General features: G+C 33.0%; 1 protein-coding gene across 5 annotated transcripts in view; it reads left to right on the top strand.

The window, feature by feature from the left end:
• Nucleotides 1-19267, top strand: part of COL11A1 (collagen type XI alpha 1 chain) — a 195981-nt gene that overhangs the window by 98667 nt on the left and 78047 nt on the right. For all 5 annotated transcript variants that reach the window (XM_027571529.2, XM_027571515.2, XM_027571497.2 and 2 more), the window contains 8 exons: nt 2197-2250; nt 3814-3921; nt 6838-6891; nt 11861-11914; nt 12041-12085; nt 12234-12287; nt 12488-12532; nt 16007-16060. In XM_027571529.2, coding sequence (XP_027427330.1) covers nt 2197-2250; nt 3814-3921; nt 6838-6891; nt 11861-11914; nt 12041-12085; nt 12234-12287; nt 12488-12532; nt 16007-16060 — 468 coding nt within the window. The remainder of the gene's footprint in view (nt 1-2196; nt 2251-3813; nt 3922-6837; nt 6892-11860; nt 11915-12040; nt 12086-12233; nt 12288-12487; nt 12533-16006; nt 16061-19267) is intronic.

Raw genomic sequence — 19267 nt, 5'->3', positions numbered from 1 at the left:
AAATGGTCATTTTCAGCTTTTAAGCCTCTATTATTGCCCAATTGCATTCAGCACAGAGAGAATCCTACGAACATCCCACTTTTAAGCCAGGATGTTGAAAACCTCATGCTTTTGTCTTAAAGGAAACTTCTAGACCTGTTAGAATTTTTAGGTTTAGGCGAAATACCAGATGGAATCACTTTTCTAGGATTAGGTCTCATATATCCATAATTACCTGATTATTTTCTGGACCTTAACATACCTTGCTAAACACACACTGAGGCATGTTCACTTAGTAAATGTCCATTTAGTAAATGTTCATTAAATATCATGGATGGTTATTAAGGATCAAAAATGTACAAGGCTCTGGAGGTGCAGAGGCTAATTGGGCATAAGTGTTTATTTCTACCATTTAGTAAAAGAAAAATCTATGCTCTACTAAATGCAGAATGGCATGTTGTTACAATAATAAATGCTTAGAGGGAGCACACAGGATGGAGGGGTTAATTTTGAGTGGGGGGTAGGGTGGAGATTGAGGTCATGAGAAATTTCATAGCAGAATTATGAACTGAGTCTTGAGAGAAGAGTAGAAATAAACAGAGGTAGAAAGAGAAGATAAAGGATTTGCAGGTGTGTGTATGACAATGGCAACCAACGCAAGAATTGCAAATGGAGGTGCGCTTGGGTGGCTCAGTCAGTTAAGTGTCTCCCTTCAGTTCAGATCATGATCTCAGGGTCCTGGGATTGAGCCCCACATGGGGCTTCCTGCTCAGGGAGAAGTCTGCTTCTCCCTCTGCCCCCCTCTCTCAAATAAATAAATAAAATCTAAAAAAAAAAGTTACAAATGGAAATATAGGCAATTCAGTTTTTCTAGTACTCAATCTCAGGGTATTGGGTGGGAGTTGAGGGGAGATTAGAGACCAAAGATAAGACTGCCAAAGTGAACAAACAAGGGCTAGATCATGGTCAGAAGGGGAGGGGAATTGGCTGCTTACATTCATTATTAGCAGTTTGGAACCATTGAGGGGCTTTCAAGTCAAAATTGATGTCATCAATTTTGTTTTTTATGGAGATCATTTGGCAGCAGAATGTGGAAGTATATGTGCCAGTCTTGCTAGCTCTGTTCACATACCCAACCAGACACGTCCTTTCCTCGAACTCTGCAAGTCACATCCATTCTCTAACTCCTAATTAAGATACTAACTCCCCTCTCAAACCTTCTTCAATTAACTTCTTGCCTCACTCCCATCAACACCAGAACCACTGCTACCACCACTATCATCATCACCATCATCATCATCATCATCATCACCATCAAGTCTTTCTTCTCTGAACACCCATCCTACTCCATTTGTACCAAAATTAATGCAAATGTTCTACCTTCAGTTTTATTGTTAAAATAAAAATCTTGAAATACTCCATGATACTCTGAACAAAGTAATGCTCAGTTAATACTATTGAAAAATTGAGTGGTTATTCCTTAGAAATTTAATTTTTTTATATAATTTTCTTGGAATTAAGAGACAGTAAGTTTGTTCATGAAGCTTAGTTTTAAAAGTCTAGATTTCACTAAGAATGGTATGAAGTATTTCCATAGTCAAAATATCTGCTCTTTTTAACTAAAGAAGCCCCAATTTTCAGTATTACTGGTCTGTTGTGATAATGAGCATTCTCTATGTACATGTAAAGGATAATAGTGGTTTGCTTATTCTTTATCTGAAAAGAGATTGTAATATAGAACACAAGTTGAGCTAGAAGGCATTTGTCTAAAGCACATGATACAAATTGCATGATATAATATTCTTTGGTTTGAATTTGTAAATTAAGGGTAAAGACATTTTTTTGGTAGTCAAAATTTCTTGTATTCCAAAGTTAAAATGATAATTATTTAAATTATTTAAATATTTATTCTTTCTTTGTTCAAATGACATAGGATATATGTTGTTATAAAGAAAATGGTTATTTCCCCCATAAGATAAAGAAAATTTAATGGACACATTTGAGAAAAATTTCTTAGAGCAACTTAAAGGCAATAATAGTAGAAAATGAGAGGATATGGGCGACAAAGGTTAGAATAGGGAGAAGGAAGTTTCACAACATGATTCACATTTCTCAAAACAATTTTCCCTAAATTATCAGTGTTTGTATTTTATATAGTCATATTTTAGATTCATTAAACAAATCATTCAACACCTATTCATTACTTTTATTTTTCAGGGTGAAGACGGTTTTCCAGGATTCAAAGGTGACATGGGTCTTAAAGGAGATAGAGTAAGTAAGAAGAAAATTCATACCAGAACATACACTTATGCGTGTGTGTATGTGTGCACGTGTGTGTGTATATTCTTATAATTAAATAGAGCAAGCACAGGATAAATAAAAATGTTCATACTATCTGAGACTTTGCTGTTTTGGTTTTAATATGAAAATTAGACATGTTAATTTTTGTGGAGGAATATAGTCTTTCAGATTTTATATTAAATTTCCATGTGTCCTATAGCCTATATGTGTGTGTGTATACAAAGTTGAGTAGTACCATTTATAGATATTTTCTAAATTGATGATCATATTGCTTAAAAGAAGTAGTTTGATAGATTTCTTCTAAATTTCGTAGGGAGCTGTGTTGCTTGGAAACCATGTATTTGCAACTTTCTTGAACTTCCATTATTAGTGATCTTGAATTTTTGAGTGTAAAGGTGGTATACTTTTTTTTCTGGTAATGAGTGTCTAGAAAACAAACAAAAATCGGAGTTACCCAAAGTAAGCTAAGCTAAGTGTTTTATTGGGAAGATTTATTTTATATCTAACTCAATATTACCTAATATCAAAGAAGCATACTGCCGGATATTTTTGTTTCCCTAAAAAATATGTGATGCCTGTTTCCAGATTAGGAGCAGTAACTTACACATTTCAAGGTGAAAACCAAAGTCTAAAATGAAGACATTTTTCTTGTGTTCCAAACAGTGATTTCCAAAATTGCTATTGTCAGAAAAGAAAATTACTTTTTCTACTAACCTTCTAGGTTCTTAGGCTGGGGCCCTGTAAAATTAGATTAACAAGAGACAGATTAACAAGAGAAAAACAAACAGAAGTTTTCTAGCATGTGCCTCACTTTTACACACGGGAACGCTCCATGATAATTAACTCAAAGGGGTAGCTAGAATTTGGGTTCATATGGCATTTTAGCAAAGGAAGAAGAGACATGACAAGGAAAAGGACTTTGAGTTTCTAGGGCTGCAAATTGTGAGAAGGCAGATATATGGAAAAGTAATGGTAGATAAAGGCTAATTAATAAATTTCGTTGTATAGACTCCTCGGTGTCTGCTGTTGGCTCCGGACCAACAAGTCTAGCAGTCTCCAGTGATTAACTTTTGTCCTTTCTTGTAGAAAGGGGAGGGAGGGCACCTTTGCAAATCTGTATCTTGCTTTTAGCACCTTCTCTTGCTTCTGCTTTTTCTCAATTGCCTTCCACTCAAAATAATCTTCACGCCCATGTGGCATATTTTGGGGTTGAATATTCTGCCACCCTCTACAATCTAACCTTGATTTTTACTTTTTTCTTAGTTTCTGCAACAGAGATAGATTAAAATTACTTTAATATAAAACATGGTAACATCGGACTTTCGTAGGTTTTCAAATGTCAGACTATATTCAGTTGTTTATTTACTAATGGAAAGATTGATGAAATCAAAGATCTTCAAACCTCTCTGCCCTAAATAAAACATGCATAAACAAATGAGGAGTTGAAGAATATGACTTTTTGATAGACTATACTCTCTGTTATTCAATCTCCAATATATTTTAAATTATAAGAATGTCATTACTCTATTTCAGGGAGAAGTTGGTCAAGTGGGTCCAAGAGGAGAAGATGGCCCTGAAGGACCCAAAGGTCGAGCAGGTCCAACTGGAGACCCTGGTCCTTCTGGTCAAGCAGGAGAAAAGGTCAGTGAACAACTTTAAATTCCCAAGTGCTCTTGCAGATGATGTTTCATTTTCATTTAAAAATATTTTTAGTCATCCATGTCAGAAATCTGGAAGATTCTATTACTTTTCAAGCATATCCATATACTGTTAGGAATATAACCATTAGATGGGTCCATTTATCCTTTGTCACTCTTCCTTGTTGCCCATCCCCTCTGTTCTCCTTGGCTATGCAGAATCAACAGCTCTTCAAGCTCTTGCACATTAGAGGTTGAAAATTTGAGTGTGATTAACAAAGGATCAAAGAATCAATGAAAGGTAGTCTACTTACTGTTTTGGAAGAAGTGGAATCATCTTTACTCCTCGAGCCAAAATGTACACTTTCTATTTTTTTCACATAAACATGCATTTTCAAAGAGCAAGTGTTTTTAAAAAAGTCCTGCTGTCCAAGTCCAACTTTAAGAGATTTTAATTTTAGTCTGGGGTTAACCCAAGCATCACCATGTTTTAAAACATCCCAGGTAATTCTAATCTCATTGGTTTCAGAGCCATTGTGCTATATGTAATATGTCAAAAAATATTTTCAACCATTACATTTACATTTACATGTAATATTACACAACATTGAAATTATGCCTTCCCCACTGAGTATTTAGTGAGGTGATGAACACCTTATAAATGTAGCTACAAAGTTAAATTAAAAAGGAACGAGAAATGTCTGTGACAGGTGTTATCCTATTACACTAAAGGATAATATAAATAATAACTATTTCTTGGTGGTATAATTCAGACGATTTTCTTCCTTTTAATATGTATATCTACTTTCCAGATTTTCCATACTGAGCACACCATTATTCTATAAAGTATAGAAATTCCATACTACCTAATAAAATCTTAATTTCCCTTCTTGCCATCCTGTCTCAGAAGAAAAATGTATGAGGATCATACAGGCACTGTGACTAGATAAGTAAAAAAAAATTTCCCCATGTCATTAGGAATCCTGACTAGTGGTTCTTCTACAGTTTCACCCTCCCAGCTGCCAATTATGAACTGATGAATAATGTCATTGTGTTTAGGCAGGAGAAGGAAAGAATGGGAGAAAACAAGGGCTTACAAGGCCTTCCACTTCAAGTACTCACTTGTCAATAGTTTTAGACTCTTCTGGACCTTCCTCTCATCTTTGCTCCACTTGATTTGTATAAATGATCCCACCATCTCTTCAGAGGTATCAGGACTTTACCCCACAGTTCTTCATTTTTAATATTTCTTTTTTTTTCATTATTATTTTCCCTTTATTGAAGTTGCCTATCCTCATATTGAAAATGCAAACAAATTTTCTGTCTGGATTTATTTTGAAATAACTCTAAAGTGAATAAGAGTTTATATGGTAATACAGTGATTAACATAGAACACAAAGGCTTTATGATCATAATTAGAGAATTTCATTAACCTTGAAATCGGTGGCATAAAACAGATATGATAACTTAATATATCCAAAGGGACATCATTATGAGCATGCTTCTTAGGGCTTGTTTGCATATTTTCCATCTGAAGGCTGCCTCCCTATGCAGCGTTGATCAACTCTAGTTCAATCTCTAATAACAAGGTCATAAACTATATTCCTATTTTCTTGCCTTGATTCATCCAGTAAAATATTTATTGTTTATAGTGTTACTGCTCATCTTTTACCGTTGTATGTAGTAATTTGGATTTGTTTTTGTTTCTGTTCTTCTTTTGTTTAAATATACATGGAAAGTAATGATACTATGTGCTTCCTAATGTTTAAGAGTTTGGTAAATAATATTTTATATATGAAGTGTGTTTTTGTAAAATCTTAAGGAAAATAAGTCAAAGTAAAATTCCACAAACATATTTGATTCAATTCATTCAACTTAATTTAGTTTTCTCTCTACTTGTATTTTTAAAGTAATGCTTTGTTCCAGGGGCAATTTTCCCAGGATAGTGTTTTTTTTTTAAAGATTTTATTTATCTATTCATGAGAGACAGACAGAGAGAGAGAGAGAGAGAGAGAGAGGCAGAGGGAGAAGCAGGCTCCCAAGGAGCAGGGAGCCCGATGTGGGACTCGATCCCAGGACCCTGGGATCATGACCTGAGCCGAAGGCAGATGCTTAACCATCTGAGCCACCCAGGTGCCCTCCCAGTATAGTGTTTTAACCTTCTTGGTATTTCTTACACATCTTTGGACTTTGGTAAAGGTAATTTACCATTTGTTTTAGCACTTTAAGAATGAAAGGTAATCTCATTGCACTAGAAGAAAATTGTGGCACATTTAAGTCTTCACCCACAGGAATTAACACTCCACAAAAATCATCACTATTTAGCTGTAGTTTGCAACATTTGATATATCTAATAACCCAGATTTATCCAGATGTTTGAATAAAAGAAGAAACTTTGCTCAAAAATAGGTCAGAATTTCTTGTATAGTTATTTAAGCTATTCAGTGAGAGATAGTTAAATAACTCATGATTGCTTGCTTTATATTTACCGTGAGAAATGAAATAATTTTATCAAAAAGATTCACTTTAGTTGAAACAATAAAGACTAAATGTAGTTCTAACTACATCAACTAGCTTTAAATAGTTTTAATGTTGAAAAAGCTTAGGCATTTCTTTGTTCATGCTTAAGAGTTCAGAAAGAGTCCTAGAATTCTCTTTAGCTCAGGGTTCTGTGTCCTCAAAGAAGGCACTGTCACTTAAAAGTTAAGTTAGCAAAATTATGGAATTAGAAATATGTCCAAAACAATTTTCCCTATTCAAATGAGGAAATATAATGTAAGTAAAGTATGGTGAAAAGTTGCAAATCTTCCTTTTGAGCGGTCAAATATGTAGTTCTAACTTTTAGAAAAATGACTAAACTCATCACTGATACTTAATTCAACTTAGAATTTTTATTTGTTATTATTTTTTTTAACTTTAGGGGAAACTTGGTGTTCCAGGATTACCAGGATATCCAGGAAGACAAGGTCCAAAGGTAAAGCAATTAGGTTGATTTTTTCTACATTTTGTAGAAATGAATCACACATAATTACCTTTCAGTTTGTAACACTGAGATGATAAATCCTTAAAATATCATTTCACAAGGGAAAGACATGGGGTATGTTGGTGCCTGGTGTGTAGGGGATTATGGACTGGAGTATTTTAGCAGACAGGGTCATGAAAGGAAGGCATAGTCAGCTACTTCCTTGTTATTGGAATAAGGACTATTCCAGTGTGACATACTAGTATATCTAGAAGTTATAATGGGGATGATAGGTGATGGAGAATAGCTTTTGATTTCATTTCTAGTACCCTAAGGGTTGGAATTGCCACATGCTTTAAAAACAAAAAAGAATTACAATACATCTTTCATCATCTTTATTTTCTCTCATTTCCATGGTATTTGTTTCCCAGGGCTACTGTTACAAATCTCCACAGACTTGGTGACCTAAAACAATGGGGATTTACTCTCTTACAGTTCTTGAGACCAGAAGCCTAAAATCAAGGTGTCAGCACGGTCCCCAGTCCCTCCAAAAGCTCTAGGGGAGAGTCTATCCTTGCCTTTTCTAGCTTCTGGTAGCCCAGGGCAGTCCTTGGCTTGTGTCTGCGTAACTGCAATCTCTGCTGCCTTCACATAGCCTTTTTTTTTTTTTTCCTATGTCTCCTCATCTGTCTTTTTTTTTTTTTAAGATTTTATTTATTTATTTGACAGAGAGAGAGAGAGAGAGCGCACAAGTAGGCAGAGAGGCAGGCAGAGGGAGAGGGAGAAGCAGGCTCTCTGCTGAGCAGGGAGCCCGATGCGGGACTCAATCACAGGACCCTGGGATCATGACCTGAGCTGAAGGCAGCCGCTTAACCAACTGAGCCACCCAGGCGCCCTTCTCTTCTGTCTCTTATAAAGACACTTGTCTTTGCACTTAGGGACCACCTGGATAATCCAGGATGATCTCATTTTTCGAGATCCTTCACTTAATTTACACATATGAAAACCTGTTTTTCCAAATAAGGCAACATTCACGTTCCAGAGATTTGAAAATTGGATATATTGATTTAGGGTCACCATTCAATCCACTATAGAACTCGAGTGCTACTTTTAACTCTTTGAAATATACATATTTTAAGCATACAAATAGATGGGTTTAAAAATATGTTTACTTTGGTGTACTACTTTTCCTCAAGCTAAACATAAAACTTTGTCAAGGCTGTACTTCATGCACTGACTACTTAATTAAAGTGGTTAAATAAATTAATATATACATTTTGGTTATTACTATTAAGATGGGTATACACCCGTGAGATTATCTGTCTATCTATCTATCTATCTATCTATCTATCTATCTATCTATCTATCTATCATCTATCATCTCTTTTTCATCTATCTCTCTCTGACCCATTCAGGCTTGACAGGTATAGTACATGAGGATAAATCCTAGTTATATAATAATCCCCAAACATATATTTATTGATAAGTTTCACAGATAATCATTGGGAAACCAGAATGTCCTTTCTCTTGACAAATGTGAACTACATGCACTTGTGTTTGCTCATTGTCATGTGATGACACTATATTAGGCTTGCCACGTGGCTTTGTTTTATAACTTTTCATTGGGTTTCTAGAAAGTACCCATTTCCTTGTATAGTAGGAGGTAAACATAATGCTTTGAGACCTTCTAAAATGAGATTCATTTCATTTATGATTTAAGAATAACATGAGCTTTTGATTTGGATTTCCCTGATGCCGAGAATGTTGAGCACTTTCTCATGTGTCTGGTGGCCATTTGGATGTCTTCTTTGGAAAGATGTCTGTTCATGTCTTCTGCCCATTTCTTGATTGGATCATTTGTTCTTTGGGTGTTGAGTTTGATAAATTCTTTATAGATTTTGGATACTAGCCCTTTATTTGATATGTCATTTGCAAATATCTTCTCCCATTCTGTCGGTGGTCTTTTGGTTTTGTTGACTGATGGAATGCTACAACAAAAAAAAGGCAGTTAGTGAAAAAAAAAAAAGAATAACACGAGCATCATTTAAAGGTTTTAGCTACATTTAGAACACTGATTAGTAAGTTCTACCTTTTAAATATTGTCTCTAATACACTACCGTGTTTCCTAGCTACCTTCCTTTCAAATGTCAAGCATTTTCAAAAGCATTATGAGTAAAAAACGACATTCACTGCATAACCCATAACCCACAACCTTAAGCTATCCTTAGATTGCTTGAAGATTTCTTGATCTAATTACATAGTTGAATTGCAGTTGTGGTGTTTTGATTTAAAAACAGAAAACTGTCATATTACTTGAATGAACACAATATTCTTTTATTTGACATTCTTATTTTCTTCTGTTTTTTTTTTCCTGAGACAATACTCTGTTCAATATTCTTTGAGTTATTTTTATTAACAAAATGTACCAGTATGACTATAGAGAAATGTTTCTTCCTAGAGGAATCAGACATTTTTCTTTACTCTTTAACCAAAATGTCTGAAACTCTGGCTTTTATTTTTTTATATTACTTTACTTCATAACAACTTTTTTTGTGATCAAAAATGATTTATGTTTCTTGGTTCTAAAACAAAAAATAATGGGCTCATCAAAGATCAAAGATAGATTCACATTTTTTTTTCCTATGTGGAAGCTAATGAATTTTGAGTAGATTTAAATCTATATTGTGCTAAAAGTGAAATTTGGCTGCTAATCTCTTTTAAGCAATTTAAGGACTATAATTAAACAATATAATTTATTTAATATCTTTCTAGCAATATAAATCACAATGGGTATTTGAAAGTTGCATCACTGTAAGTACTATAAAATGATAGCTACTTCAAAAAGTAAAATCTATTTTAACATAGGATTCTTTGTATTTCAAACAGCATTGAAATAATTTTGTAACCTTCACAATTGGTGAATCAATTTCACCATGAACCTTTGACTTTTGGGCATTTTGTTTGCTGTTTGTTCTTTCCATTTAAAAGCATTATAATGCCTTTTCATGGAAATTATATATTTTGGTGGTAACCCCTTACGTGAGAAAAGAAGAAGAATATGCCCATATATTATAAACTGTTTAGTTGGTGGATTGGGCATTTTTGTTATTTTCTTATAAGTTGCTTAGAGCAGAAACTATGTAAGAAAATAAATTTATTAAAAATTACATTGATGCATAGAGCAATTTGCTTGAATGGAGTCTCTATAAATATGATTAGTTATCTATTCTACTCAAGACAGAAATGAATATTTGTTCTCAAATAAAATCTGATAGAGTAGATTATCTCCATATTGGATTATACTTGCTTGTCAGATTCCTAGAGTAGTCACATACTAATGTTCTACCAGATCTATCTGATTGTCCATAGAGAAAGAGCAATGACTTTGAAAGCCCTTTTAAAAATGTAATTTGCAGACATTATTTCCCCATTATGTGAATATTACATGTCCTAACAATTGTCCTCAGGTGAATCACATAGTAATCTCTATAGACATGAATTAGAATATATTGGGAAATGGATCATAAGAAGAAGGTTAGCAGTGCATACTGCAGTTATTGTTTTGATCATCAGCTCCCATAAGGCTTCACATATGATTTTCCTGATTTGTGGAGGAAATACAATTGGTATCTGTTGTATATATCACCCGGAGAAATTGTTAAAAATGCAGATTCCTGGATCCTACTGCCAGAGAGATAGATCCTAAAAATATGGAATCACTCTGGATTATTTCAATATGGAAGGGGCCACATATCATTTGGAGAAATATCATTTTAGGGGCAATTCAATCCAGATGAATGGATAAAAAAGCAGGGGATGCATTCAAGTGAAAGAAGGCTTTGTTATATCTCCCTTAACATATGGGGAAGTCTGTAAAACCTGAGTGTCTACTACTCTTTGCTAGATACTTTACACATTATTGCATTTAATTTATATAGTGGTCTGAATAGGAAAAGTGAATATTTGGAAGGCCTCCCACACTTTCCAGAGTCTCATAGTTAGCAAGCTGAGGAGAAAGGATCTGAACCTTAATCTTTCTATTTCATGATGCAATGATGAGGCAAACCAATCACAGTCATGTTCAAAGGAATCTCTGAGCAGTTGAAAATCTGGACATAGGCACAAGGTGAAATGGGAGAATTATATTACATCTGTAAAATGTAGTTGTTTGTGGATGAAATGACATGATGTTTTACTGTGCTTATTACATCTCTAAATAACCAGTATTTATTGTTATCTATTATTAGCATTTTTATACCTTGTCTTCCTTTATCCTAACCTCCCACAAATTCAAAGTGCCTATAAGATGTGGGTAAGTGCCCTTATTTTGTAGGAGAAAAGACTATGCTCAAAGAGGATAAGTAATGCACCCAACTTACTTAGGTAAATGTATGATAAACGTAAGTCTTGGGTTTATGTCTTTGGAATTCCAAAAACAGGATTTTAATCCTGGACTTTCTGACTTAGACTCTGAGCTAGATCTAACCACATTCAAACATCAAACAGGAAAGGAGGAAGATTTTTAGTCTTTATGATTTTATTTAGTTCTAAAGGTATAAAAATAAACTAAAAAGTGATAAGCCTACAAATGTAATAATGTTAATTCAGGAAAACTGTTTTATAAAATTCTTATTTTAACATTTAATTATTCATGCTCATGAATGTAGAATTGTAAGTCAAAATTATTGTATATAAAATGTCCTTTTGCTATTTTCTAATGTGAGAAATGATAGTATTTAATTATTTTAAAGTTAAAAACTAAAATCTCTTCTGTCAATTCATGCTTTCAATGCTTCCAGGATTTCAGATGTCCCTGTAAGTTCATTTTCAAATAGATGCATAGAGGTTGTATGGTATCTTAAAATTCTATTTCTAATTTAAGTATTACCAGCTTGTGAGACTGTGTGTTCCGAAAGGCTTACAGCCTATGGCTAAAAATGTTAGTTACCATGCTCATTGTTTCTTATTTTTATTTTTGTAGGGTTCCACGGGATTTCCTGGATTTCCAGGCGCCAATGGAGAGAAAGGTGCCCGGGTATGGTATATAAGTATATTGCCCTGGACTATGGAATATAAATGTTCTCACATGAGTACCTATCTCTCAGCTCACAGTGGACTGTAATTCGCTGCATACTGAAACTATTTGAACTGTCTTTGGCAGGGCGTTGCTGGCAAACCAGGCCCTCGGGGTCAGCGTGGTCCAACGGTGGGTGCCTCGATTTAAAATCATGATTTTCATTTTTTAGTCTGGATTTAATTTTCCAAGATAATTGTCTTCAAAAATGAAAACTGATCCTATGCTTTTGGATGTGCTTGGCAGAGGATCAGTTTTTATCTTTTGCTCTCCTGTGCAGGGTCCTCGAGGTTCAAGAGGCGCGAGAGGCCCCACTGGGAAACCCGGCCCAAAGGTATTATGAGTACTCATTCCATTTGGGTTTGCCTTCAATTCCTCTTCCAGAGGACGAAAGCTAGGAGAAGAAATCAAAACTGATTTTTTTTTTTCTTTTCTTTCTTTCTTTCTTTCTTTCTTTCTTTCTTTCTTTCTTTCTTTCTTTCTTTCTTTCTTTTTCTTTCTTTCTTTCTTTCTTTCTTTCATTGTTGTTGTTAGGGCACTTCAGGTGGTGATGGCCCTCCAGGCCCTCCTGGTGAAAGAGTAAGTATGACACAGTAACATAATATAAAATAAATATTAATATTTTGCAAGTGTTTATATTTCTGGGAAAAGGTACCTGTGTCTGCAGTGATTTGCGAAATCTAGTCAGAGTTTAAAAATTCCTATATTTTTCATTGACTTCTTTTTTAAGAAAAGCAGAATCAGTTATGTACTACTAATTTTGTTATCGAAATGAGAGTAATATTGTGCATAATTGCCCTATGATGTCACTCTTAAACTCAAGCCAAAAACAATTTTTTTAAAAAAATATCCATATAACACCTGTGCCTTCTCCTTCACTCCCCTTGCTTTCCCTATTGATATTCATTTTGTCCATGGCGCTGGAAGCAGCATTATGCTGGTAAAATGCAAGCTCCCAGTAGCCATTAAGTCACAATCAATACACATTCAAATCAAGATAAAACATCTATTCCAGTAAATAGAAAAACTATTTAGTAAATTGATTTTCAATTGATATAAAATAAAGCTAAATATACATGAGTAAGCATGCCCTTTATTTGTTTTCTTCTGGCAAAATACAGCATTTTTGTAGCCAGAGATTTGAAAGCTATCTTCTTGAAAGAATTTTAAGAATTAATTTTGTATCACTCTTAAAGAAATTAGATTCACTTCTTAATATTGTATAACAACGTTCAGGATTATGCAATCATAGTAATATATTTTTTATATACTATTGTTTGAAATTTATAATAGGTCTTCCACAAAAAGGAAAACAGAAACAACTTGTGATGTTTATACAAAGAAATCTGAGAATAAGTAATTTTTTGGGGGGAGCATTTCTATTTGCAACAGAAGTGTCAGTAGATAAGACACAAGAATAAACATTTAATTATGGTTGTTTCAAGGCTTTGGTTCATATTTAATTGAATTAAACTTCTACTAAATGTTTCTCACTGTTGGTGAACTATTCCCAAATTGAGTCCATTCTGTACATTTTGAGTTCATAAATAATATATACATTTGAAAAATTTTATGGTCAAAGTCATCTTAATAAGAAAATGTAGTTTAGTTAAAATGACTAAATCATTAAATGAAGTAGAACCATTTCACAAATTATAGCAAAACCAGGAGTTTTATCTTTAAAGTACAAATTATTTTGTGCTCATATTTTGCTTATGCATTCCAAAATATCATGATCAAGCATATGTATTTACAATTTTGGAACATAACACTATGGCCCAACAGCATGATTACTTGTAAAAATAGTTTGAAGTAAGAAGGGTATATTCTGAGGATCAAAGTAAGGGTTATTATAAAAAAATTAAAGTAAGCTGGTAACCATTTTCAAATAGCATTCATACATTTTAAATATATGGAACATATTTCCTGTGTTCTGTGTAGTTGATGAAACCTTTTATCCCTCATATATCCTCATTTTCTGCAAAGGATTTTACCTATCATCAACTATTTAGTTATGTCTTAGGCATAGTTGATGAATGACAGAAATAATATCATCAAATATTTTCTTCATAATATATGACTTGGGAAGTTTAGGGAGAGAGTTTTGTAGTACCAGTGGACTAGAAATGGAAATATCTATTTTCGCCCATGACTTCTTTAACAATATATTTGTTTATAAGTATACATAGTATTATATGTACATATTATATACATGCCTTAAGATTATATATATATATATACATATATATATATATACACACACACACTCATTAGGATATTCTGCAACTTAATAGAATTCCTCTTACTAACGATTTGCAGATCATGGATGTCTGTTATTAAAGACTTAGTTCATAGCTTTTGGTTGGGTCTAAGATCACCAGATTTAGCAAAAGCAAAACAAAACAAAATGAAAACAAAGAAAAGAACTAAGACACTCAATTAAATTAGAATTTTTACATAAACAAGAGTTTGTGGTGTAAGCATGTCCCTTGCAATTTTTAGGACATATTAAATTATTCCTTATTAATCTAAAATTCAAATTTCACTGACACTAGGTATTTTATCTGGCAAAACCTGATTGGGTTCCAACACTATCTTTACACTGAGTATGTATTTTCCACTTCATCTGGAAACTATTTTGATTAATACAGACAGAACATACATTTTTTATGGAATTTTATAAAGAGCCACTTTTTCTTTATATTCTCTAGAGAAGTGATGTTTGAAATTTTTTTCCTTAAAGAAATTTAAATTCAAAAGCAAATTTTATTTGAAAAGGAGCCAAAATATAGAAAGCAAAGAAATGACATTTTAAGAAATTAGAAAAATTGAGCTTGCTACATAACCTAAAAAACATTGCTTTTAAAATTTTGTATTTAAAATAAAACTTTGTTTATAATGTTCTTAAGTTGTTATGATAGATGCTGAAAAATGATAGTTTCATACTTTAATAAGAGTACCAAAATTTGTGAGTCCCGAAAGTTGCCCAGCATTTTGGGTAATCGCATTGTGATATCTATTTATTTAATGACATATCTAACTTTGAACTTTCTTTTCGATTTTAAGATGAGATGCTAGTAATAGCAATAATTTGTGATGATTTCTGAACTAGCATTGGCTTAAAAATGATAATGACATTTCCCTTGGAGAGGCTAAACTGATAAGTTGAAAAGAATAAATTCTATTAAAGACTAATTTTAGTAAACTTTATTTTTTATTTAAATATAAATCCCATTCTAGTTGAGTTACTTAAGAAATCTTATTTATATTTTCTTCCATTTTATATATATTTCTTTTAGAAATTTAATTATTATGTTCTGGGAACCTAAAGGATTATCTTTATCAATTATTTTGCTGTCTCTATAGTAAGGTCTACTTTCTGCATTTGAAAGATATGTAAATATGAGTGTTGAATCATATAGTTAATTAAGCATCAAGTTAAGAACAATATTATAAATGTATATTTGGATTGAATGTTAATGAGAATGATTATACAATGAAGTGTTTTCATCTTGTCTACAAAGAAGTTTATATGTGAGTAAAACGAGATATTGACATCTTCAAAAATAAATTTTAAATATAGTTAAAGGTCTTTCTGAATAAGCCACTTGTTTTTTTCTTTTAGTTTTGTTTGACTGGAGCCAGAATATTTATAGCATCAATTTTAAAAAATAACTTTTTGGGGGAGAGCTATGGAATTGAAATACTCTCTTTTGGGGCATGTTTCCAACCAGTGTTAAAAGTCCAGCATCTGTGGAACTTCTTGATACATCTATGTTCTGTTCACTTTTAATATGAACTCTAAATATTTACAGTGTTCTTTATTTAAGACCATTGATGCAATGCGTGGTTTTGAGTACTGAATAATGTGAAAAATCATGCATTTAGCTTTTAGATTAGCATAGATTATCCTGTTGTATTACCTCAGTTCTGTCATTACGGTGAAGAAGCGGTATGCTGTGTTTCGGTGCATCAGTACAAATAAACAGTAAAATACAAAGATGTATCTTTCAAGGCCTATTCTCAAATTTCTGCACTGCTTTTTCTTTTCAGGGCCCTCAAGGACCTCAGGGTCCAGTTGGGTTCCCTGGACCAAAAGGCCCTCCTGTAAGTGCCATAGGTTTTCTTCATCTTTCTCCATTGGACAATGTTTTCAAATTTTTGAGAGTCATAGTTTATATTTTAAACAATTTTTAGATACAAATATTGATGAAAATTCTAATAAAAACAAAATTGTAATTCATAGTGTCAAAGAATATACATTTTTCAATTTGTTCAATTTACCCAGTTTCAGTTTTTTGAGTGTTTCTGATGTAATTCAAATATATCTTAGTAAATATCCTTTCAAAGTATATCAAAGATGGAAACAACATGCATGGGTTTTATTCTCTCAAATACTCCTCTTCAGCAATGAATATTATTGACGGCATTAAAAACTGTTACTGATTCTTAAATATTTGTTTTATTAGTATTTCTCTTTGGTCTTCCATCACTCATTGTGTCCTTCAAAATACCACTACCTAAACATTCTCTAGCATTCTGACATTACTTATATCTCATTATAATTTGTTAATTTGTATTTAATACTTTTGTCTCTATAATGCATTCTTTTGAACAATGTAATGCCAACCCTTCCTGAATTATACCTCTTTTATAAAATTTGCTCAGGTATTCAATTATCTTCACAAAGTTAATTGAAATCCTTTATTCTCATACTTAAATATTCATGGGAACATAGGACATGCTCAGCGCTCAGTTGTTTTCTGCTTCTTTTCTTAGCGACCTACTCAATTTATTAATGAGAACTAGAATCAACTTACCCACTGTTTTAGTCCACTCTGGCTCTGATAACAAAAAAAAAAAGAACCCCAAAACCAACCAAACAAAAGAACAAACACAGAGACCAGATAGCTTATAAACAACAAAAATGTATTTCTCACAGTTCTGGATGCTGGAAGTCCTAGATCAGGGAGCCAGTATGGTCAGGTGAGTGCCCCCTTTGAGATAACAGACTTCCTAATATATCCTCATGTGACAGAAGGGGTTAGGGAGCTCTGGAGCCTCATTTATGTCATTGATCTCATTCATGAAGCTTCCACCTTCATGACTTAAGCACCTCCCAAAGCCCCAAGTGGCTAATAACATCACCTCTGAGGGTTAGGATTCCAACATATGATTTAGGATTTCAACATGAATTTCAACACAAAGTTCCAGGGCATAGCACCCGTGTGTCTAAGGAAGTTGCTCTCAAAGTGTGGTCCACGGATCAGAGCATCATAGCACCACTGGGGATTTGTTAGACATGCCACCTCACTCAGCTAATCAGAACTCCAAGAGAGAGGCCCAGTCTGTGTTTAGCAAATTTTCCAGATAGTTCTGATGCATGCTAAACTTTGTGAGCCACTCTTCTGGTATACACTAAATAATGCTATGCAAACTTTAATGTGCATACAAATTGTGTTGGTATCTTGTTAAAAATGTAGATTTGATTTAGTAGGTCTGGGGTAAATCTTGAGTCTTGACATTACTGACGAGGGTCCAGGTGATGCCATGCTACTGCTCCATGGGCCATATTTTAAGTAACAAAGCTAAAAAATATTTTGGCTGAAAATAAGACCAACATAGTTTGAATATGATCTACTCAGCAGGAAGCTAAGTATAGTTAAAATTTTCAGTCAATAATTTGAGAATCAAATGTTTTTTTCACTGTAATAATACAGATAATTAAATCATTACTAGTTTTACTCACATTCTGGATATTTACATTTGGAGGCTCATTGATATACATTTTTCAACTGAATATTCTAAACTGATTTTTGAACTGAATCTTTTTGACAAAACCACAACATTCACCTTGTATGAGGAAGTTATATGGGACTTTTTATATATGCCAATATTTCAAAAATTATATATCCCAATTCTCTATTTTCAAATAATTATAATTAGCCAAATATAGCTCAATAACAATCTTGCTTAAAGAAACAATTCAGAAAATTCTAAACTAAGATGTTAAAATTTAAATAAATGTTGCATCTGATTATGTTATACTTTTAAACATTTTGAAAATAATTTATAAATAATTTATAATGCATATATGTATCCAATTGTTATTGAATTGGATAACTCTCAATTTCACTGATAATTTTCAAATGTGACTTTAGCTCACATCTTTAAAAAAATGAATTATTTATCACGAAATACTGACTTACAGTATATATTAAATGTTGAAGCAATCTCTTTTGGCAACAATTTTTAGACACTGTGTTGAAAATATTATTTCAACACTAACAGTTTTGCTTTATTACTGCAAACATATCAAAAAAGGACTGTTATCTGTATTATAGTATTTTAAAAAGCTTAATGCAAATAGCTAGTATTAAATATAGGATAGTATCGAAACTACCTGCATATAATGTTGTTTACCCACTATCTCAGTTTCTTTCCAAATGTAATATTTGTCTTGCAAAGTTTCACATGTAGAGAAGTGAAAACACAGTTCCAAAAATGGTTGTATACATATTACGTTTTTCATAAGTATTTTGAAGCCATGTGCATAGATCATTGTTTAGCAACATAAAAAGCAGTGATATGTATAACTTCCACATTATCATACCATTTATATTTGTACATACTGTACATATTGCTAAGAATTGTTTCCTTCATGTAATGTAATTTTATTGTCAAAGAAAACTGTTTGACCCATTTTTACTCAGACTTTTTCAACCCATTCTCTCATGTATCTTTCAACAAGTTTTGAGCCATTAATCATGCATGCATTTTGTCTCTAAGAAGTATTAGAAATATAATAAATGCCTACACTTGAGAAGCATGCAGTCTAGTTGGAGAGACATGACACTGTTAAGGAACATTGCTTTCACTGCTAAACAAAATGATTTTTATACTCTGTCTCTGTGACAAGTGAAACATTAGAACATGAAATAAAAGTACCTATTATTTCTCTGGTATACAGTTTTATAACATTTAGGACAGAAATGCCTTCATCTCTTTCATATGGAAAGAAGAAATTCAGGTGGAGGGATAGAGCCAAGCTCATTTTCCTATGTTTCCTATTTCCTCAATTTCCCAAATTAATTGGCTCATCTTCATTGTAATCAGAAAATGTGTATATGTGTGTGTTCGTGTGTGTGTGTGTGTGTGTGTGTATGTTTTTATATGTAAATTCACACAGATACACATTCACAAATGGATTAGGTATTGAGTGCTTGGAATGTTCATGTTTAGAGTCTGTTAATCTCTTACCAATGTCAAGATATAGTTACCCCGTGTAAGAAGAATTTTAACTTGAGGTGATTA

The sequence above is a fragment of the Zalophus californianus genome, chromosome 4 (assembly GCF_009762305.2).
Source record: "Zalophus californianus isolate mZalCal1 chromosome 4, mZalCal1.pri.v2, whole genome shotgun sequence".
NCBI lineage: Eukaryota > Metazoa > Chordata > Mammalia > Carnivora > Otariidae > Zalophus > Zalophus californianus.
This window is presented reverse-complemented; position numbering and strand designations above follow the sequence as displayed.